Genomic DNA, 21,452 nt, shown 5'->3' with positions numbered 1-21,452 from the left:
GTCATGCTTTTGGATTAGAACTCAGAAAAGCAAGCAGGCTTAACATCGAAGATCTGTGAGCAACTGCCAAGACATCATTTTTACAAACAGAGTCAACGGGATGGAGAGATGGCTCAATGGTTAAGAATACTTGTTACAGAGGACCAGGTTTGGCTGCCAGGACCCACATGGTGGTTCCAGGGGAGTCCTACCCCCTCTCCCAACCTCCAAGGGCATCAGGCATGCAAAAGGTGTACATACAAACATGTAGGCAAATACTCATATACATAAAATATAAAATAAATAGATCTAAAACAAATACGCATATACATAAAATATAAAATAAATAAATCTAAAACAACAAATACGCATATACATAAAATATAAAATAAATAGATCTAAAACAAATATGCATATACATAAATTATAAAATAAATAAATCTAAAACAACAAATACGCATATACATAAAATATAAAATAAATAAATCTAAAACAACAAATACTCATATACATAAAATATAAAATAAATAGATCTAAAACAACAAATACGCATATACATAAAATATAAAATAAATAAATCTAAAACAACAAATACTCATATACATAAAATATAAAATAAATCTAAAACAACAAATACTCATATACATAAAATATAAAATAAATAAATCTAAAACAACAACACTAAAACATTAAAAAGGTTAATGAGCTTTAAAACAAGAAGCCAGGCCTGGGGACACAGATCTGTAGTCCTCACTACTCAAGAAGCTGAAGAAAGAAGTCTGCAAGTTCAAGGCTAAACTGGGCTGCAGTGGGAGTACAAAGCCCAACTGGGTAATGTAAGCATGATCCTGTCTCAAAACAAAAAATTTAAAAAGGTCTGAGATGCAGCTCTTTGGGAAAGCACTTGCCTGATACACACTGGGCCCTAGGTTCAATCCTAGGAACACACACACACACACACACACACACACACACACACACACACAGTCCACACTGGTGACTGTGAAATTCAGCTTAGATAGCACTCCTCTCATATCGCACTCTTATGGAAACAGAAAGAGTGTTTTCATGTTGTCCTACAATACTACAAAAGCTGTAATTTTAAAGTAAAACTACTTGTGGTAGCCAGTCACCAAAATGGCCTTCTCTCCTCTCCTTCCCATTTCCTGGTATGTCACATCTTTGTATGAATATACCCTCCCCATGCGTATATACCCTCCCACACGGTACAAGAGTTGGGCCCTGTGACCAAAGCTTTGACAACACAGTGGTACTCTTGTTCCAGACAGTAGGCACAAAGACTACGTGTAAGAAAGCAGGCCTCCCAACGTCCCAGGAGTGAGGCTGGAAACAGGTGCCAGGCCCGCTGAGCCATGAGACGACTCCAGTCCTGGACAAGAGCAGAGCAGGAAACCCAGCTCAGCCACTCCCAGGGGCCCGGACCCCAGAAAATATATATTTGTTGTTTTAAGCTGCTACACTTTTGAGGTAATTTGCTAACAAAACAACACATAATAAACCACTTAGATTCTAAAATATTCATTTAAATGATTTTTCCATTTTAAAGAAACATTTCAAAAAACTACAACAAATAAAGCGTACAGAAATAAGTATTTCCTTAATTCTATTACATAAAAATTCTTTTACTTAGAAGCTGAAAATCCGAAGAAGAAAAAAAACCTTCAAAGCATTACTAAAACATCCAAATCTGAAACTGCCTACCTCTGCAGAACTCCCTCACAGGTAAGTTCCCGGTGAAGATGAACTTTACTGCTCATCAGAAGCAATTTTTCTTCAGTGTTAAAATGCAGTGGAAAACGGGATTCTGCGATCTCTACCAGTCTATGGAGGAAAGGGAGAAGAATACAAGAGAACACGGTGAATACTGAAGCCACACTGCTAAGTCTCCATGCTACACGGGAAATCCCTAAACCTTTCCACCCGTCAGGTGTAGGCCAAAGGCTGCAAACACAGGCTGGAATGCACGTGTCCTCTGCACGTATTAGCAGAGGTCAGCTGTCAACAGAAGCTAGCAAGGCCTCTGGGTCTCCCCAAACTCCAACAAGCAACATGTCTCCAAGATTTCATTTTCAGGAAATAATATGTTAACAGGAACATTTTTGTCTAGCAGCTATATTAACATATTTGAAGTTAGAAAAAGCTTTCAGGGGTTGGGGATTTAGCTCAGTGGTAGAGTGCTTGCCTAGCAAGGCCCTGGGTTCAGTCCTCAGTACCAGAAAAAAAAAAAAAAAGAAAAAGAAAAAGCTTCCAGTTGCTTAAATGAACAAAGTCTATTTCAATAAATATAGTATATTATCTTAATGATAACTTTTATCTAAGTTGGCATGTCTCATTCCAGAAAAACATGTTTTCTCAATTAAAATTTAGTGTTATCTAGCAGTTCCTTGGAAAACAGAAAATTATTATTTAAACAACTGCATGTTATTCAGTTACTTCTCAGTAAACAAAAAGTTATTTTTTAAATACTGAATTCAGACCCCAGGGCTAAATATAATATGGGGCAGGTCAAGTGATGAGTGATAAATCAAAACAGAAATGATATCATGAGGCACATGAGGTATAAAAGCATTACTAAAAATTACAAATGTATAGGATTTAAAAGTCAAAAACAAAACTCTGGTTATAACTGTATCCCAGTTAAAATGACATTTGTCAGCCCTACTTGGTCACCCAGGGGACCTGGAACAGAAACTGTAAACACTGAGCCATCCCATACTCAACGTTCAAGTCAGAGACACAGAAGTACAAAAGATCAGGGTCCAAACAGTTACAGGGTTCTGAGAAGAGGCTGAGAACTTCAAGTAGATAAACAAAACAAATCCCTTAAATATGCTACAATCAGAAGCAAGGGTGGGTGACCTAAAACAGGAGAAAGAAGAGAAAAATAAAGACCATCAACAACCTTTTAAGTGTATTTTCAGTAAACTGAAAAGAAAAATATACAATTTGGTTCAATAAGACAAGATTCAAAATGCTTCAAGAGAAAAACTACTATTTAAAGAGGTTTTCAAGTGAGGAGTACTTGACAGAGGCAGAGGGGCTCAAGAAGAAGGACAGGAAGTAAGGAAAGCAGAGAAATGATATGGCATTGGCCATGGAAGATGGGCAAGTCGGGAAGGTTGGTTAGAAACATGTAGTAATTATCATTATTATTATTGTTATTGTTATTATTCAACTATGCAGTAAGTTCAGCACTCAGTGTGTGGATAGGAGTTACAGTTGTTTACATTTGCCATGCTGAATAACTATACTGAATAGTCAGCAACATACCAATCAATATGTTACAATTTCCTATAGGTTTCCCCAAATAATTTTTATTTTAGGAAACTTTTTAAAAAATAAAAATCAAAGCTAAATATAAATTAAGTTTTCTGCATGCCTGGCATTAATCCCACTAATCTCCCAGTGGTCTCCTGTGACAATCTTCACAAAACCTTGTATTTCAGGGCAAGCAACAGAAAAATCTTTCTTTTCCTCCAACACAGTCACAGAAAGTTTGGAAACAGTGCCACCTACTGATTATCTTTTAATAACCGCATTCCTTTGAAAAGATTCATTTATAATTCATTCATTCAGTCAGGCTTGATGGTGCACGCTTTAATCCCAGCACTCAGGAGGCAGGGGCAGGAGGATCTCTGTGAGTTTGAGGCCAGCCTGGTCTACAGAGTAACTTCCAGGACAGCCAGGACTACGCACAGAAACCCTGTCTCGAAAAACCAAAAACTAATAAGAGAAAATACAATTCATTCACTCAAGATTTACTGAGGACCTACACCCTGTGCCAGGCTCTACTGTAAGTACTGAGCATATGGCATTACAACATCCCAAAAGAGGAAATGAGGAACACGGAGAGAAAGGAAGTTACATTCTCTGTGTGCTGGCTAGATTTCTGTCAACTTGACACTAACGATAGTCATCTGAGAGGAGGGACCCTCAACTGAGAAAATGCCTCCAAATGATTGGGCCGTGGGCAAGCCTGCAGAGTATTTTCTGAATTAGTGATTGATAGGGGAAGGCCCAGCCTATTGCGAGTGGGGCCATCCCTGGACTAGAGGTCCTGGGTTCCATAAGAAAGCAGGCTGAGCAAGCCATGGCAAGCCGGTAAGCAGCACCCCTCCACAGCCTCTGCATCAGCTCCTGCCTCCAGGTTCCCGCCCTGTTTGAGTTCCTGTCCTGACTTCCTTTGATGATGAACAGTGTTGCAGAAGTGTAAGCCCATTAACTTTTTCCTCCACAGCTTGCTTTTGGGTCATGTGTTTCATCTAACTAAGACACTCCGGACGGAGAGAAAAGCAAAGGCCAGCTACAGCGCTCTAAAGAACACTGGAGTAAGACGAGGGAACAGAAGGCGAAAACAAGTGGCATTTCGTGCAGAGCTGTGCAGACATTTGAGCAAAGATTAGAGAGGAGTAAGTGAAGCATGCACTGTCTGGAAGAAGAGAACTGCAGCAGATATGACCCCCTGCAGCACCAGCAGAGGGAACAGAGTAAAGAGAACAGGACTGCAGCAGATATGACCCCCTGCACCACCGGCAGAGGGAAGAGGTAAAGAGAACAGAACCGCAGCAGATATGACCCCCTGCAGCACCGGCAGAGGGAAGACGTAAACAGAACAGAACTGCAGCAGATATGACCCCCTGCAGCACCGGCAGAGGGAAGAGGTAAACAGAACAGAACTGCAGCAGATATGACCCCCTGCAGCACCGGCAGAGGGAAGAGGTAAAGAGAACAGAACCGCAGCAGATATGACCCCCTGCAGCACCGGCAGAGGGAAGAGGTAAAGTAGCTGGAATACAGGAGCAGGGGAAGGTTAAAAGAAAGCCAGAGAGGCAGCCAGAGATCAAGGTCCCCTCAGATCCTCAGCTCTATGGTCATCTGTTTGGAGTTTATTAAGAAAAATGAGAAGTCTGGGAGCAGAACTGACATCATCAGGTTTACTTTTTTAACAGTCCGTTACCTTAACCATTCAGCCACCACATCCCAATAGGTTTCTTCAAAAATTTAAAAAAAAAAAAATACAAATAAAAAATAAAAAGACTGCTCTGGGGGGGGGGGGTAGCTTAGTGCTAGAAAGCACCTGCTGCTCTTTCAGAAGATGAAATTCATTTCCCAATACCCAGATGGTGGCTCAAAACCATCCTTAACTCCAGATCTGGGCCGGGGGCTGCCACCCTCTTCTGGCCTCCACTGCATCAGGCACACACGTTGCTCCTACACGCATGCAGGCAAAACACTGATACACGTAAGATACAAAATAATAAATAAACCTCTCTTTGTTTTTCAGTGTGCTCTAGAGTCTGAGGAGATGGCTCAGCAGGCAGGAATGCTTCTATACAAGCATGAGGCTCTGAGTTCAAATCCCCGCTATGGAGGCAGAGACTGGAGGATGGCTGAGGCTTGAGGGTTGCTAGCCTAGCTCCAAGTTCAGGGAGAAACCCTGTCTCAAGGGAATTAGGGGAAGAATGGTACATCAGGACACCGACGTCCTCCTCTGTCCTCCATAATCAGGCACAGGCACACACTCCTACACACACACACACACACACACACACACACACACACACACACACGTATGTACACGCACATCCACACGCGCACGCGCAGTTTGCTCTAGATGTCAGATGGAGAAAAGGCTATAGAAAGGGCAAGGATGAAAACAAGATGAACAAGTATCTCAGTCCACACAAGAAATGATGGTGACCTGACCTAGGGAAACAATACCTCAGATAATTAGAGTACCTGGATTTGAAGCATAATTCAAAGGGGGAGCAGGAAGAACTCGATTAATTGGATGAATATCTAGAAGAATGGAGATTCAGTCAGGAGTTTAGTTATTGGTGTTCTTCCTGTGTTCTATTTTTTTAAGGGGAATCCAGAATTCATCTTCAGATATATCAAGTTATCCATATATATATATATAAACATATAACTATATATATATATATATATACATAACTATAACATGCTATTATGTCACGTGGCAAATATATATGAATATGGGGTTGAGGGAAAGCTCAGAACATAAACCCATGATCCTTGTGCCAATCAAGAATCCTGTTAAAATCATGAGATTGGATGGATACCAGGGACTGAGGACAGACAGAAGAGTTCTAGGGTTCCCCGAGGCTCAGAGGCTGAAACACTGAGGAGGACGCAGCAACACACTAAAGAAGTAGTCCGAAGACAGGGATCCAATCAAGAGAGACTGACGGCTTCTGAGAAGCCACTCAAAGGAACAACTGCTCAAGAGGAGAAATCAACAGGACTACAAGACCACACACATGCTGGTTCCACGACGGACTGAAAAAGGCCCACTTCCTAGTGATGTCACAGCCGACATGCTGTCCACGGATAACACATTTTTCATGGGTTTGTAGTAATATTGGCATACACAGACTCACTATGTTATCAGCCATGCAAAAGCACAGTATGTACGATTATGCACAGTATCCAACACTTGGTAATGACAATGGACAGCTATGTTTCTGGTTGTGTTTACTCCCCTAGCAATCATTACTATAGCACTTTTAAGTTCTGTAAAACACAGTGCAGCAGTTTCATATTATTTCTGCTCACCACGTCTCTTGACTGTATACAGAGGCCATATCCATGACAAGTACACACTATGCAATGGACAGTATTCGGACACTGTAACAGAATCACAGGACAAAGTGTCCAGTGACAGAGTTCTCAGACCATACCACCACCATTAAGCAACACATAGCTGTGTTTTAAATACTACTGAGTTAAAGTTTTAAAAATCAATTTCACTCTAGGGCTAGGAGATAAAGCCAGGATGGAATGAATTCAAAACAAAACAACAGGGCGATTTTTACTTCTGTGTACAAAAGATTAACTGGCTTGGGAATGGCCCTGATAGCCTCAACAACTGGAAAAGCAGACAAAATATCTGAAATCACAGTTTCACACACTGAACAATAGTTCAAAACTGACCCTCATGAGAAAGGAAACTAATAAAGGAACCTGAAGTGTGTCCCGGGCTCACACCAGAGGCACTTTCCATTCTACAAAACAAAAAAGGGAAGCCAAAGCGAGGCTGGTGGGACCTGAGCGAGGATGAGATCAGAGTTTGGGAAAGCCAAGCTGGTAGGACTGAAGGGCAGAAAAGAGGAGGTGTGAGGTCTGGCGGGGACTTGTGGATCGGTACACTCCAGAACTAATACACATAATGGATGGAAGGAAACTACTCAGGAGGGACCAGGAGACAACACAGAGACTAAACACTTCCCAGAACCCACACACAATGAGAACAGTGCAAGTTCCCACGTCAACAAGGAGTGCAGAGATCTCATTATACCCTAGGCAACTGACGGAGCCCTCAGAGGGCTTCACAGTACTGAGGCTCAATCATTCTCAAAGACCACTTGGGATCTGCTGTAACAAATGTGAAGGGCCAGCTTTAAAATAATCAAAATAATCTTAACTGTATATTAAAACAAAAATCTAACACTTTAAAGCTGTATATTTAAGTCCAGCATCTAACATAATATGTCTAACAACCAATTTTAGCAATTATTAAGAAAGGGGCTGGAGAGGTGGCTCAGCAGTTAAGAGCACTGGCTGCTCTTCCCAAGGACTCCGTTTCAACCCAGCACCCACATGCTGGCTCACATTCATACACATAAAATACAAAATAACAAATCTCTTTTTTTAAGTCTGCTCTAGAGTTGAACCAAAGGACTCGGTTTCAACCCAGCACCCACATGAAAGCTCACAGCTTTCTGTAACTCCAGTTCCAGGGGATCCAATGCCCTCTTCTGGCCTCTGTGGGCACCAAGGACTGTTGCACAGATGTACACATGCAGGCAAACACTCATACACAGAAATTTTTAAATGTTTAATTACTAGGCATGTAAACCACTAACAAAAGACCAGAAATTCTGCAGATGATGGCATTATTAAAGCCCTCAGAAGCAGCTATTTGCAATCTCATAAATTCATTTAAATAAGTACACAGAGGTTGTCAAACACTACGTACTGTAGACCCAAACCAGAAAATAACCTGGTTTTGTTAATAAAGTCTTATTAGAACACCTATTTGTTCACTTCCTATCACAGCTGCTTCTGCGCTACAACAGCGGAACTGAAGAGCTACAGAAGACTAAGAGCTGGAGTGGCTCAAGGCCTTAATCCCAGCACTGTAAAGGAAGAAGGAGACAACGTGAGCTATACAGCAAGACTGTGTCAAAAACGAAGAGAAGAGCTAGGGCGATAACTCAGTTGGTAAAGTGTTTACTCTACAAGCGTGAGGTCCTGGGTTCAATCCTCAGAACTCATGAAAAAGCCAGGAGTGATAGCACAGGCTTATAATCTCAGAGGTGGGGAGCCATGGGGAGGCAGGTCCCTGGGGCTCCCTAGAGAGCCAGGCTAGGCCAGTGAGAGACCTTATCTCAATGAAAAAAAAAATGGGGATGGTTCAGTGGTTAAAAGCACTTGTTGTTCTTCCAGAAGATCCAAGTTCTATTCCTAGCACCCACACGGAAGCTCACAACCATCTGTAACTCTAGTTCCAGGGGATCCAGTACTCTCTTCCGACCTCCTCGGGCACCAGGCACACAAGTGACAGACATACATACAGGCAAACACCCATAAGATAATTTTTTTAAAGGGGGTCGATAGCACCTGAGAAATGGTACCCAAGGTTATCCGTCATCTTGGGTTCACATGCACATAAACACACATACACACAGACACAGACACATACACACAGACACACACACACACACACACACACAGACACACACACACAAAAAAAAAAAACTAGCACAGGTACTCACATACCTATACATGCAACTGCATGCACACACTCTTGACAGAATCAAGAACTAAAATAAATAATAAATAACAAAATCAAAACAGCTATAATGGATGCCTACAGAGATAATACTGTTCCTGAGATACATCTCAAAACAAGAACGTTCAAATCACTAATGAACCACGCTTAAGGCAAAGCATGTGTGACCTTGGGCTTTCACCTCATCAACCCTCCTCAGCCATGAACTTGAATAACGCACCAGCAACCACCCCACAACTTCACACACAAAATGAATTCCTTAAGATAAGAGAAATAAGCAAACCAGCTCTTTTCCTTTTACTTAGTTTTTAAACAGAGTTCATCTTTGGCCCTGGTTATAAATTACATCCTTTGAGCAATGTAACTCCACAAGCCACAAATCATACATACAGCTATTGTTAAGACACTTGGGGGTTTCTCCTCTCCCTCTCACATCTAAAGAATGCAGTACCTCCTTGCCCTAATCCCAGCCCTGCTACCTGCTGACTCATGGTGCAGCTTGAGTCAAATTCCAGCCACCGCCAGTGAAGGTCCCTGGAGGAGAACTCTTCAGGCTAAAGTAGCTGCATTCTCAATACTGCTACCGGCCCCATCTTCTCCTACTTGTCATCAATAAACCTAACAGAATGCTTACTCAACTCATAGGTACAGGAATTCTCCCAGTTGTCACATTTCCATAGGCTGGAATACAGAGCTGGGTCAGTGGACTATTTACTTACCCATATTGTCAAGATGTACCTAACCCTACGGCATCTAAGACTATGCTGTGTTTTAAGCAGATGTCTAATAGGTAAAACAAATAAAAACAGGCATTTTTCTGAATAATCCAGAGGATGGTGTCCACAACTCAGCGTCTCTGCACTTTCTCAAATTCCTTTTGAGCCTCCTATTCCCTGATCTATCTCTTCTCTAAATCTAGAAAGAATCTAAGCTATGGTTAAACATTGAAACTTACCGGCCCAACCCAATTCCAGTTCCTCATGCTATGAGTCTCATTTTTATTCAAACAGCGGTACAAACAGGTCCTCACAACTCATCATGACTGCTAGATAATCTTTGCCCTCGATTTCTCATACTACCACAGAAAAGTGGTCTAGTGAGAAATCTGCAGAATTACTGTGTCTAAGAAAACATCAGCAGATAAGAAGATGAGAAAAGCAGGTATCCTTTAAAAGGGGAGGGGGGCATGATGGTGCTCCCCTTTAATCACAGCTCTCAAGAAGGAAAGGCAGGCAAGTTCGAGGCCAGCCTGAACTACATAGTGAGTTCTACGACATCCAGGGCTATTCGGAAACACTGTCTCAAAAATAAATAGACAGACAGACAGACAGACAGACAGACAGATAGATAGATAGATAGATAATAACCAAAATTTTTTTAAAGGATATTTTACTGATGAAAGGTGTGGCTAGGCCTTTCTCTTCTCACTAACTTAAGCACAGAATGGATACAGATGCCTAAAATAAACCAGCCTTAGGTCCCTGTCATAAATGAACAGCTGAATCAGATCTTTACATGTGAGAAAAATGAACCCATTTTGTTCAAGCCACTGTTCTCTGAGTGTTCGTTTATTTGCGGCAGAAAGCTTACACAATTCACTGACCAACCTCCTCCTGTACTTCTAACAGGGTTGAACAGACCTGCAACAGAACACATAGCACATACCCAGACACTAAAGAGCAGGCTCCATGCATGATCCACCACAGCAGACTCCAGAAGGTGGCCACACCATAGGCACTGCAACTCGGATTCCACCTTACCCTCACCAGCTCTCAAAACCTAGTCTATGTGGGAGCAACCTCACCCCACCTCTCAAGCTCTATGAAAAAGGCAATAAAAAACTAAAAACAATGTAAGTTTTCACCCCATTCTCAAATAACCTTCTTATGAATTACGTAGCGTCAATTAACATAAATATAAAGGGACTAAAATTATACCTGCTTTCCACCCTGCCTCTGATGTAAGCAATAACACTACATAAAGGCAGAAAAAGATGGAGAAATAAGTAAATACGAAAAATCCAAAATACAATCAAGGGCAGATGCAAAGGGAAGAGCTAAGGCCAAACAGCCTCACAAACCCAGAAATGCAGAAGACTGACGCCTCCTCCTGCTGCCATGCTGCCCGCTACTTCCTGCACACTGAAACTTCCCTCCTGGAGCGGGGAAGAAGAGGAAGTTCAGAAAGCTTACAGGGCCCAAACGGCTAAAGAAATGTACGCTCTGAAATTCCCTTGTGTGTCAGTTACCTTTCCTGTTGCTGACACCTGGCAAAAGCCACTCAAGGAGAAAGGTCCGTTTGGGCACAGTTCAGGGCACAGTCCACCATGGCAAGGAAGTCCTGGCAGCTGGTCCCATCCCACCCACAGCCAGGTGTTGCGGGATATTTGTTTACACTGTGTGAAGATGTGTCGCTGTGGTTGGTTTAGGAAAGAGATGAATGGCCAATAGCTAGGCAGGACTTCCGGGGACAGAGAGAAACTCAGAATCTCGTGCAGCAGGAGATGCCAAGTACAGAATAAGAGAGAGAGATAAAAAGACATGTGGTAGAACGTAAATTAATTTTTTTAAAAAATGGGTTAATTTAAGTTATAAGAGCTAGCTGGGAACAAGCCTAAGCTAAGATGAAGCTTTCATAATTAATAATAATTCTCCACATCATTATTTGGGGTTGGTGGTCCAATGAAAAAGTCTGACTACATATGGTGTCCAAAGTAGAGGCATGAATATCCACATAGGACCTGAGAAAGCTTAAAAAAAAAAAAAGAGTTCCAAACACACAAACTGGAACTAGAGCAACGTACTAGTCCCGTAGTCTCTCAGGCCGGCTGGTGCCGAAGGCATACAGAGGTGTGGTTCCCGCCGCTGCCTACAGGCTTGAGGCTCAGCTCTCATCAACCCAAGGGGGAGGGAGCCAGCTGCCAGAGCCATGTGCTAAGCAGAACCATGTGGTAGATTGCCTGGCCCTTTAAGGCTTAGCTCACATGGTCAGAGAATACTGCATGTGCCCAGTAAAGCCAGGTTCAGACCCAGAAAACTTCTGAACAGGTACAGTAAAACTGGGTATGGACAGTCATAGAAAAAAAAATGCTTTAAAAATAATAAAGTTTTTAAAGAGAGAGGGAAGTAATATAAAAAGAATAAGCCACATAAGGATGGGAAATATTATAACACAGGAAGTTTGGACCTTATATGGTACTTTGTTAATTTTAAATTTTTGAATGCTAATGAACAGAGAACAGTTACTGAGAGACATTGGATTGTGGAAGAGACTGCTGAACTAAACCAGCCTATATATTTTGGGGATGTCTTAACTTCAGAACAGAAGTCAGGAAATGTGTTGTGATGGGAGAGAGGTTATGCCTTTGTTTCCACAGGAAACAAAAAGCTATGAATTCCTTTAAAATTAATAGGGATCAGATTTGATGGGGGAGGGGACTCCTGAGGATCTTGGCTACAGACACGAGGGAGAAGCCAGGAAAGATTACAGAAGTGATGTGTATGCTCATCCCTCTATATGGGAGCAGCTCTGAGACTGAAAGAGACATGATAAATCTTGTTGGCTATAGAATCCTCATGACTTATTATTACATGCCATCTTTTCATAGGGCATGGGTGGAGATTTATATTACAGTTTGGTTATACAGTCCAAACAGACTTATAAAGTTAACAGATATCTTTTACCAGCTCAAATATAAAGCAGAGAATCATCTTTAGCTGATTTGTACACATCACACATTCCATACTTGTGTTAATGCAGATTTGTATGTTACCTTTACAAGTTTGTGTGTTTTCAGAAAAAAATGACCAGATACCAATGAAGACAAGTAGCCCAGGTGATCCAGCCTCTCAGAATGCCTCTGTCGAAGTTTCCTCAAAAATCTGCATTCAGAACAACTTCAAAGTGATTAGCTAAGATGATCCAGCCTCACAGACTATTCCAGCCAGGATTTCAGATAAGCCCTGCACTTTCCCATCTCACAGAGACTGAACAATAAATATTACAGGTAGTTTTCTCAGTACTTGACCATTAACTCAATGTTCTCAGGATCCCCTAAAGATACTGTCATCCCCAGACAACAGGAAGTAATTTTAAGAACATGATACTCACATTCGCAAGAGGTAGGGTGGGTGGTTTTTTGTTTTGTTTTGTTTTGTTTTGTTTTGTTTTGTTTTGTTTTGTTTTGTTTTTTGCCATTCAGTGGGTTATGGATATTTGTCATTATTTAGGCAGGGTTTGTGATGGTATTGTGTTCCTCAAAATATTGTGTACCCTAATAAACTTATCTGGGGTCAAAGAACAGAACAGCCACAAGATACAGAGGCTAGAAAATGGTGGCACTCACACCTTTAATCCTAGCATTCCAGAGGCAGAAATCCATCTGGATCTTTGTGAGTTCAAGGCCACATTGGAAACAGCCAGGCATGATGACACACACCTTTAATCCCAAGAAGTGAGCCTTTAATCCCAGGGAGTGATGGCAGAAAGCAGAAAGATAAATAAGGCATGAAGACCAGAAACTAGAAGCATTTGGCTGGTTAAGCTTTGAGGCTTTGAACAGCACAGTTCAGCGGTGATTCATTCTTGATGAGGACTGAGAGGCTTCCAGTCTGAGGAAACAGGATCACCTGAGGAACTGGCGAGGTGAGGTGGCTGTGGCTTGTTCTGCTTCTCTGATCTTCCAGCATTCACCCCAATAACTGGCCTCAGGTTTGATTTTATTAATAAGTACCTTTAAGATTCATGCTACAGGGGTTACTTGCAAATTGTTATTGGTCATGGTCAGGGAAAAAAACTAAGCAAAGGAGGTTAAATTTAAGGATTTCTTTCTGAAAAGATAAAAAGGGGGATAAAAGAATGATAGGATAAAAGAGTAGATTATTGAATCTACCTTTAAACTAAAAAACAACTACTAGTCTCGAATATTTTACATTGGTATGGATTTTTGTATACTGACACAAATTTAAGGTTATTTTTGTTAGAACATACTATATACATGTTTCTACTCTTATTTAAGTACAATGGTTAAGTACTCTTGTTTTTGTTCATTGATACAAATTTAAGATTACTTTTGTTTTAACATACTGTATATATGTTTCTACTCTTATTTAAGGTATTGTACCTATGCAGCTCATTTTAAAATGTAATGTTCTAGTCCTTAAAAGCTATTATTACAAACTATTTAGGATAATTAGGAAATGCAGGTTAGTAGTTAGTCATCTATAACAATCAAACTTGTAGTCACATTAGGTATGTTTTCAAGGTTAAATAGATATATTTTAGATAGCTAGGTGGTCTTCAAACACTTCAGAGATTTACAGAATACAGCATTTAAGATATTTTAATAATATAAGGCTTTTCATGACAGTGAGATAGGTCTGCTCCTGGAAGCACCAATCTGCTTTAAAAAAAAAAAAAAAAAAATGAGGAGCATCAAAGAACCTCCATATAGAGTTTGCTTTCATATGTGGCAAAGTTAGCCATTGGACAAAAAACTGCCCTTGCCTGGATGGCTGACAGTATGTTATCCAAATTGGACAGGCAGAACACAAAAGAAGGCAACTGCCAAATTTTGCCAAGACAAGGTAGGACAGTCCTTCAAAATTCCTGTTTCACACAAAAGTCTGTCAGATATTCTAGGCCGGTAGGCCAAAGATGGATGCCCCAACATTGCAAAGGAACCTTGGGTGACTGTCCAGGCAGCCAGATGTCTCTACCGTTTCTATAGTTTTGAAAGTTGTTTGATCTGCACTTCCTGTTTACTCAGGTAATATTTTATCCTTCTTAGGTCTCTGATGGGGTTGAAAACTAGATAGCTGTAGATGAATTTCTAAATGGTCTTATTAAATAAAAAACACAGAGCCAGATATAAGGGTAAAAGCCTTAGAGAGATCAGGGAAATAGGGAAAGCCACAGCTAACCTTACCTCACCAACTCCGCAGCTTCCAAATGCAAGTTACATCCTGTCTACCCACGTCTATATGCCTTTCTGTTCTGCCATCTGGTTTGCTCTCTCTGTCCAGCTACATCACTTCCTCCTCCTGCCCAGCTCTGTCACATCCTGTCTGTCTGTACAGACCTCCAGACCTCCATGGTTAACTAGTGTTGGAATTTAAGGCATGTGCTACCACACCTGGCTCTGTCTCCAGTATGTGGCTTTGAACTAACAGAGATCCAGACAGATTCCTGCCTGCCAAGTGATAGGATTAAAGGCATGTGCTACCGTTGCCTGACTTCTTTGTTTACTTATAATGGCTGTTCTTATTTCTCTGATCTCCAGGCAAGCTTTATTTATTAAAGCACAAATAAAATATCACCACATTTCAGCACAAATAAAATATCACGAGAGAGAGTTATACCATTTTCTTTGTTACCAAATTCAGAAAAGAAACTTCCAAAAAGAGATGTAAAATTTATAAAGATTGATAGACATAAAAGTTTAAGTTTTTTATCTAAAAAAAATGTTTTAAGGTTTAAAAAGATATGTTTAGGTTGGTAATACAAGTTATAATTGTTCTTATTGTATATAATTTTAATGTGTTAGAGTTAAAAACCTTTCCTTTTTTATTTAGACAAAAAGGGGTAAATGTTGTGGGATATTTATTTACACAGTGTGAAGATGTGTCACTGTGATTGGTTTAATAAAGAGCTAAATATGGGACTTTTGGGGAGAGAGAGAAACTCGGGTTAAAATCTGGCACAGCAGGAGACACCAGTGAGACATTGAGAAAGTCAGACATACAGAATGGGAGAGAGGTAAAAAGACATGTGGTAGACCATAGATTAATTAAAAAAAAAAAAACAGGTTAATTTAAGTTATAAGAGCTAGTTGGAAACAAACCTAAGCTAAGGCCAAGCTTTCATAATTAATAATAAGTCTCCATGTCATTATTTGGGGGCTGATGGTCCCAAGAAGAAAGTCTGACTACAGTCAGGAAGCCCAGAATGATAAACACTCACTCACAGGTAGCTTTCTCCTTTTTATTCAGTCCAGGACTCAGTGGTTCCACACTCCTTTAAGGTGAATCTTCCCACCTCAATTAACCTAATCAAGATAATCCTTCTCAAGCCTGACCAGAGAGGCTAACCTAACCTAGATAATCCCCCATGGGCATACATGAAATCTTGTCTCCTAGGTAATTCCAGATCCTGCTAGGTTGAAGATCCATGTTAAATATCATACCTCATCAGATCCATTTTGATCTACTAATACTCAGGGAGAAATAAAGAAGAGAATTGTTCATAATGATGTAATGACAAAGAGTCCAAAAACAATACCTACAGTGTATCTTGACTGAGATAAGAATTGATCTTCGTATGCATAATCTCCTATTTGATGAATGTCCATTCACCAAGACTTTACTTCCTTCTAGAAATAACGTGTAAAACAGCTTACCCTTTCCTCTTTAGTCTTCCCTCTTCCCCATTTTCTACTTAACATCCCCCCACCCCCGCACTCCATCTTCATCTTGTTTCTTCTCAACCTTCTACAAAACAGAGCTTACACAGGAACCCCAATGAAACCAATAAGAAGGGGATAGAAGAGGAAGAAAATGATCTGCTTCCTGTATCAATTTCAAAAGAAAAAAACCCTTTAAAAACAGTATCTAGCACCCTTTGTTCTTAAAAATTAAATGTTGACCAATTTATAAATGCCCCATGGTGCGTAGGAGCTAGAAAAGCAAAGCATTATAATGGAAAATACAACAACCTACCTTTCAGCAGTAAAGGCAGACTCCGTGTCAATGTACACAACAGCCCCTTCTAATCCTCCCATGTTGGTGGGTAATGTAGCTAAAACACTCATCATGATACAAAACTGAGTTTTTCCACAACCTGGTGGACCTGTAATCTAAAAAACAAAGGGCATGTTATCTATAAAATTTGTATAAACACTATAAGCTAGCCAAAAAAAATTATTTTAGGATTTGTTGAAAAAAAAAATCCAATGAACCTGGGTTCCAGGAGAGAATTAAGTCCTACTTCCCTAAGACACTCACTGTATGTAACAAACTAACTTTTGTCTTATTGGTGTATCCTTGGGATATATATCTTTGGGGGCAATGAGAAAATGGTCAATTAATCACCTTCTATGCTTCGTTACCAGATGTGAAGCTACAATGAAGAAAGGCTAGAAGATGCACTCACTCACTGTATACACTGGTGTTGATAAATAACACTGAAAATACTACTGAAGACTCATTTATTGGTGGGGTCTTTTAATCTTCTAGGCAGCAGATGGCACAGCTACTTGTCATTCAGAGTCGGTAGATATGACATAGCACATAGCTTCTCTGTCCTTTCTCTCTTTTTATTTTTTTTAATCTTTATTTAAATTTTAAAAGAGGGTCTCACTACATAGCTCTGGCTGGCCCAGAATTTGCTATGTAGTCCAGGCTAGCCTAGAACTCACAGAAATCTGTCTGCCTCCACCTGAGTGCTGAGATTAAACAAATGTGCCACCACTTCCAGCGGTTTATCATATATATATATATTATATATATATATAATATATATATAATATATATGTGTGTGTGTGTGTGTGTGTGTATGTATATAAGTTCTTCCTTCTGTCAGCTCAACAGCTCTTTCACGGTCTTTGCTATGAATTGTGCTTCAGTGGATTTTCACCATCAGCCCTCATCTCCTGACAGTACCACAGAGATTCTATGTTTCACAGCCCGAGTGTTCTCCCAAAGGCTCACGCCCTTAGAACTTGGTCCTCAGTTTGAGGAGGTGGAAACTTTAATGGGAAGGCTGATGGAAGATAATTGGGTCAGACAGGAGAGCGGGAGGGTTATTGTGCCTCTCGTGGAATGTGTTAGTTCACAGGCCCGTTCTGCACACAGTATTTTCCTCCTTGCTTCTCTGCCATCTTGTGACACAGCCAGGTGAGTTTTACCAACAGGATATTGCCATTTGGATCTTCTAGCCACCATATCATGAGCCAAATAAATCTCTTTACTATATACAAGTATCCAACCTCCAATATTTTGTTATGGTAAATGGTATAGTAATAAACTCAGATTTTTAGAAAATCTAGCAAAACTGGTATCATTTGAAATACTCCTTTGCCCATCTAAAATTAACTTCTGTGTTGTCAGTTGCCTAAGAATAAATGCTAAAATGCATTGTTTTACATGTCACAACAAGAGAAACTCCAGTCGGTAAAAGTTGCATGTGAATCCATACACCCACCCCCTGCACTCAACAATTACCATTTTACTGTATTTACTATGCTATCTTATGCCATATTAATCTGTTTGTCCATCTCTCCACCTATTTACCAATACATTTTGGATTGCTTTCTTTTATATTTCAAAGTAAGCCAAAGACATCAACATGCTTTCTCCCAACAATTCTGCATATATATTCTCTACAGTTTAATATGTATAGTGTTTTTCCTTCTGAATTTCTCATAATGAAAACTGCAAATACTTGATGGCTACTAACAAACAAACACATATGCCATCTATGAATTATTTGCTTATGGTATTGGGGATTGAACTTAGGGGCAATGTGTGCTAATCAAGTATTCTCATGCTGAGCTATAACTCTAGCCCAATATATGCAATCTAAATTCCTATCAAATTAAACATTACTACTCCCAGGAAGTGCCCTCACACATTATTTTCTAGTCAAGAAGTCTTAGCAGGTCTGGTGGTAAGGGCTTATAATCCTAGCTACTTGGGAAGCTGAGACAGGAAGAATCAAGACATATCTGAACTACAGAGTGAGTTCAAGGCCAGCCTAGGCAACGTTATATCTCAAAATGAGCAGTGTAAAAGGAAGGCAGTAGATGTAGCTCAGCAGTAAAGTGCTTGTCTAAGCATGTCCAGTGCTGCAAAAACAAAACAAAGACCATCTATGTGCAGGAAGTCTTTCATTTTTGAGAATATACCTTCCAGGTCATTTTATCTCAAGGACATATGCTCAAGAAAGTAGTTCTTAATGGATTTCATTTTCTGAAACAGAATTTAGCCAATCAGATAATCTAGACCATACTAGAAAAACATTTATACTTTACAATCTTTATTATTTCTACCATTATTAGTATTGTTATTATCATTATTATTATTACTCTTGCATATTGTACACAGCCCACATGTATTATTGTTGTTATTATTATTATAATTATTATTATTTCATATTGTGCACAGCCCACATGTGAAGGTCAAACAGGAAACTTAGCCAGTAGGCTCTCTCCTTCCACCAGATTTGGGGATTGAACTCAGTTTTGGCTTGCATGGCAAGCACCTTACTCTCTCAACCATCTCAATAGGCCCCCTTTAAAGTCTTTTATTTTTTTATTTTAAAGCACTGTCTGGCTAGCCTAGAACTCACTATGTAGACCAGGCTGACCTTGAACTCACAAAAACCCAACTCCCTCTGTCTCCTAAGTGCTGGCATTAAAAGCATGTGCCACACCTAGTCATAAATATTTTTTGAATATACTTTAAATGTATAGTGTTCTCCCTTTGATTGATCAAAACTGAACCATTCGTTTTGATCACTGAAACTTCACAGGTCTTTACCATTACAAAAGGCAACACAGATCAACTAGTTCATTATATGTCACAAGAGAAACTCCAGTTGGTAAAAGTTACACATGAATCTTGAAACCAAAGAAATGTGTGCATGTTAGAGTGTGAATGGATGGAAAAATGGAGGATTGGATGTCTTCCTATGAGTGTTGTCTATTGCCAGGTCTTGGACATATTCTCTGATTTAATGAGATTAAAACTGCTAAATGCTTGGTGATTTTTGTGGAATATAATTTAGATGACATATATGAAATTATTCAGTAAAGTATCAGGTACGATGAAAGTATACAGTATTAATTTTACTATTCCCTCTTCTAAACTATCTACCTAGAAAGCTGAAAAGTTAAGTGTCATTTTCTCTCACTAACTGCCTTCATACAGTCTGGGGAAACACAACATCATATCTGGGTTTGTTTTGGCTTTTTCAAGTTTGAATTAAACTACTATAGAAACTATTTCTAATATATTCTTAGTATATTTTTCTTCTTGCTGGCTCTGTGTGTGTGTGTGTGTGTGTGTGTGTGTGTGTGTGTGTGTGTGTGTATGTGTATATACACCCATATACAATTTTATGGACTGCCAGGAGTTAGATTTCATTATTTTTCAGGTTTACTTATTGGGGGAAAATATCTCAACATTAATAATTTTAGCTGTAGACAGTTTAGCCCTGAATTCCAGCATCCAAACCACAAGATTTCAAGCTGTGTTCAGTTTCCAGCTTCAACCCAATGGTGGTTAGAAAGAAAAAAACCTGCCAAGCCAGAACAGCCAAAAGTCATTTGCTTCTTGGAAACTCAGAGTGAATGAAACATTTGCACACAGAAACCCTGTAAGACACAACCAGTTGCACATAGTTAAGCTGACACCTTAGCACCTCTCCACGAGAAATGCAAACACGTCTGAAGGAAAATCCGTAGTGAAGACCATTCAGATATCAGGAAGACAGCAAAAACTAGTGACTCGCTTGAGGAGGAAGCATGTTCTTCCCAATAAAGAGAATCTAATTATCTTTTCAAAAAAGAAAGGAAGGAAGGAAAAGAAAGACAGACAGAGAGACAGAGACAGAGACAAAGAGACAGAGAGAGACAGAGAGACAGAGAGAGAAACCAACTCACTTCAACCTGAAGTTCACGGTGGAAGAGGATGTGAGGAATCTCCCGTCTAACCAAGTTAACTCTGCACATTCAGGACTGGGGCAGCAAGATGGTGAAATCCGCCAAGAAGAAAATGAAGGCTTTTCTGGCCCTGACCTGAAACAAGACAGCTCCTGGGAACTTCTCTTTTTCTCTAGTGACCCAACATCTAAGAACATGTCTGTATTTGCTCAAGAATTATGCAAAAATATGATTAGGTCTTCAGACTTACATAACGCATTTTTTAACTACCTCTCCCAATCCTAAAACCAAAAATAAAGAGCCAGGACTCTCAGAAAGGCTGCTGCACTCTGCCTTGTGAAAGAAAACTGGATCTCAACTTACAGAACGTCAGCGTGTGGAAGTTTATAGCCAAGACTCTCTCCACCATTATTATATATTGACGGCTACTCTGTGTGTGTGTGTGTGTGTGTGTGTGTGTGTGTGTGTGTGTGTGTGGACCAGAGCAGGAAAAAGGAGGATATGGAAATGACAAACATTCTCAGTTGCACAATAAAAATCAAACAGCATGAAGACAAACAGCCATTCATTGAACAGCATTTCCCGAACACGCTATGTGAACAATCCAAAGAAACCATTAGAAGTATATTTCTAAAGTAAGAACGAGCAAAGAAATCAACAGTGCATGCTAAAGTCTTGTGGTGCCCACAGCCCGTCACAGAAGTCAGCCGGGCAAACAAATCATGAGTGTATCATCCATAAGAGATCCCCACCTGAAATCGCTCCCTACTTCTTCCGCCACTACAGCCACAAGTGGGCCACCCGAACCCAACTGTGACTGAACAAGACAAAACCCATCTCCACAGACCTGGAGGTCCACAGCAAGAAACATTAAGATCGGCTGCAGCTGTCAACAGCCAAAGTCATCTACTGACCATGTAAACCTTACCCTTTTCTATTGTAGGACCTGCAGGTATCTGGGTTTACAAGCCTTGCTCT

The 21,452-nt window shown here is 40.2% G+C and overlaps 1 protein-coding gene across 1 annotated transcript in view; it reads right to left on the bottom strand.

Annotated features, from left to right (window-relative positions):
- Positions 1–21,452, bottom strand: part of Rad51b (RAD51 paralog B) — a 539,444-nt gene that overhangs the window by 500,821 nt on the left and 17,171 nt on the right. Inside the window, exons 5-6 of the mRNA XM_059279928.1 lie at positions 16,531–16,667; positions 1,702–1,821 (exon numbers count right to left, since the gene is read on the bottom strand). Coding sequence (XP_059135911.1) covers positions 1,702–1,821; positions 16,531–16,667 — 257 coding nt within the window. The remainder of the gene's footprint in view (positions 1–1,701; positions 1,822–16,530; positions 16,668–21,452) is intronic.

This window comes from Peromyscus eremicus, chromosome 14 (assembly GCF_949786415.1).
Source record: "Peromyscus eremicus chromosome 14, PerEre_H2_v1, whole genome shotgun sequence".
Lineage (NCBI taxonomy): Eukaryota > Metazoa > Chordata > Mammalia > Rodentia > Cricetidae > Peromyscus > Peromyscus eremicus.
Note: the sequence above shows the minus strand (reverse complement) of the source record. Positions and strands in the feature narration are given on the sequence as shown.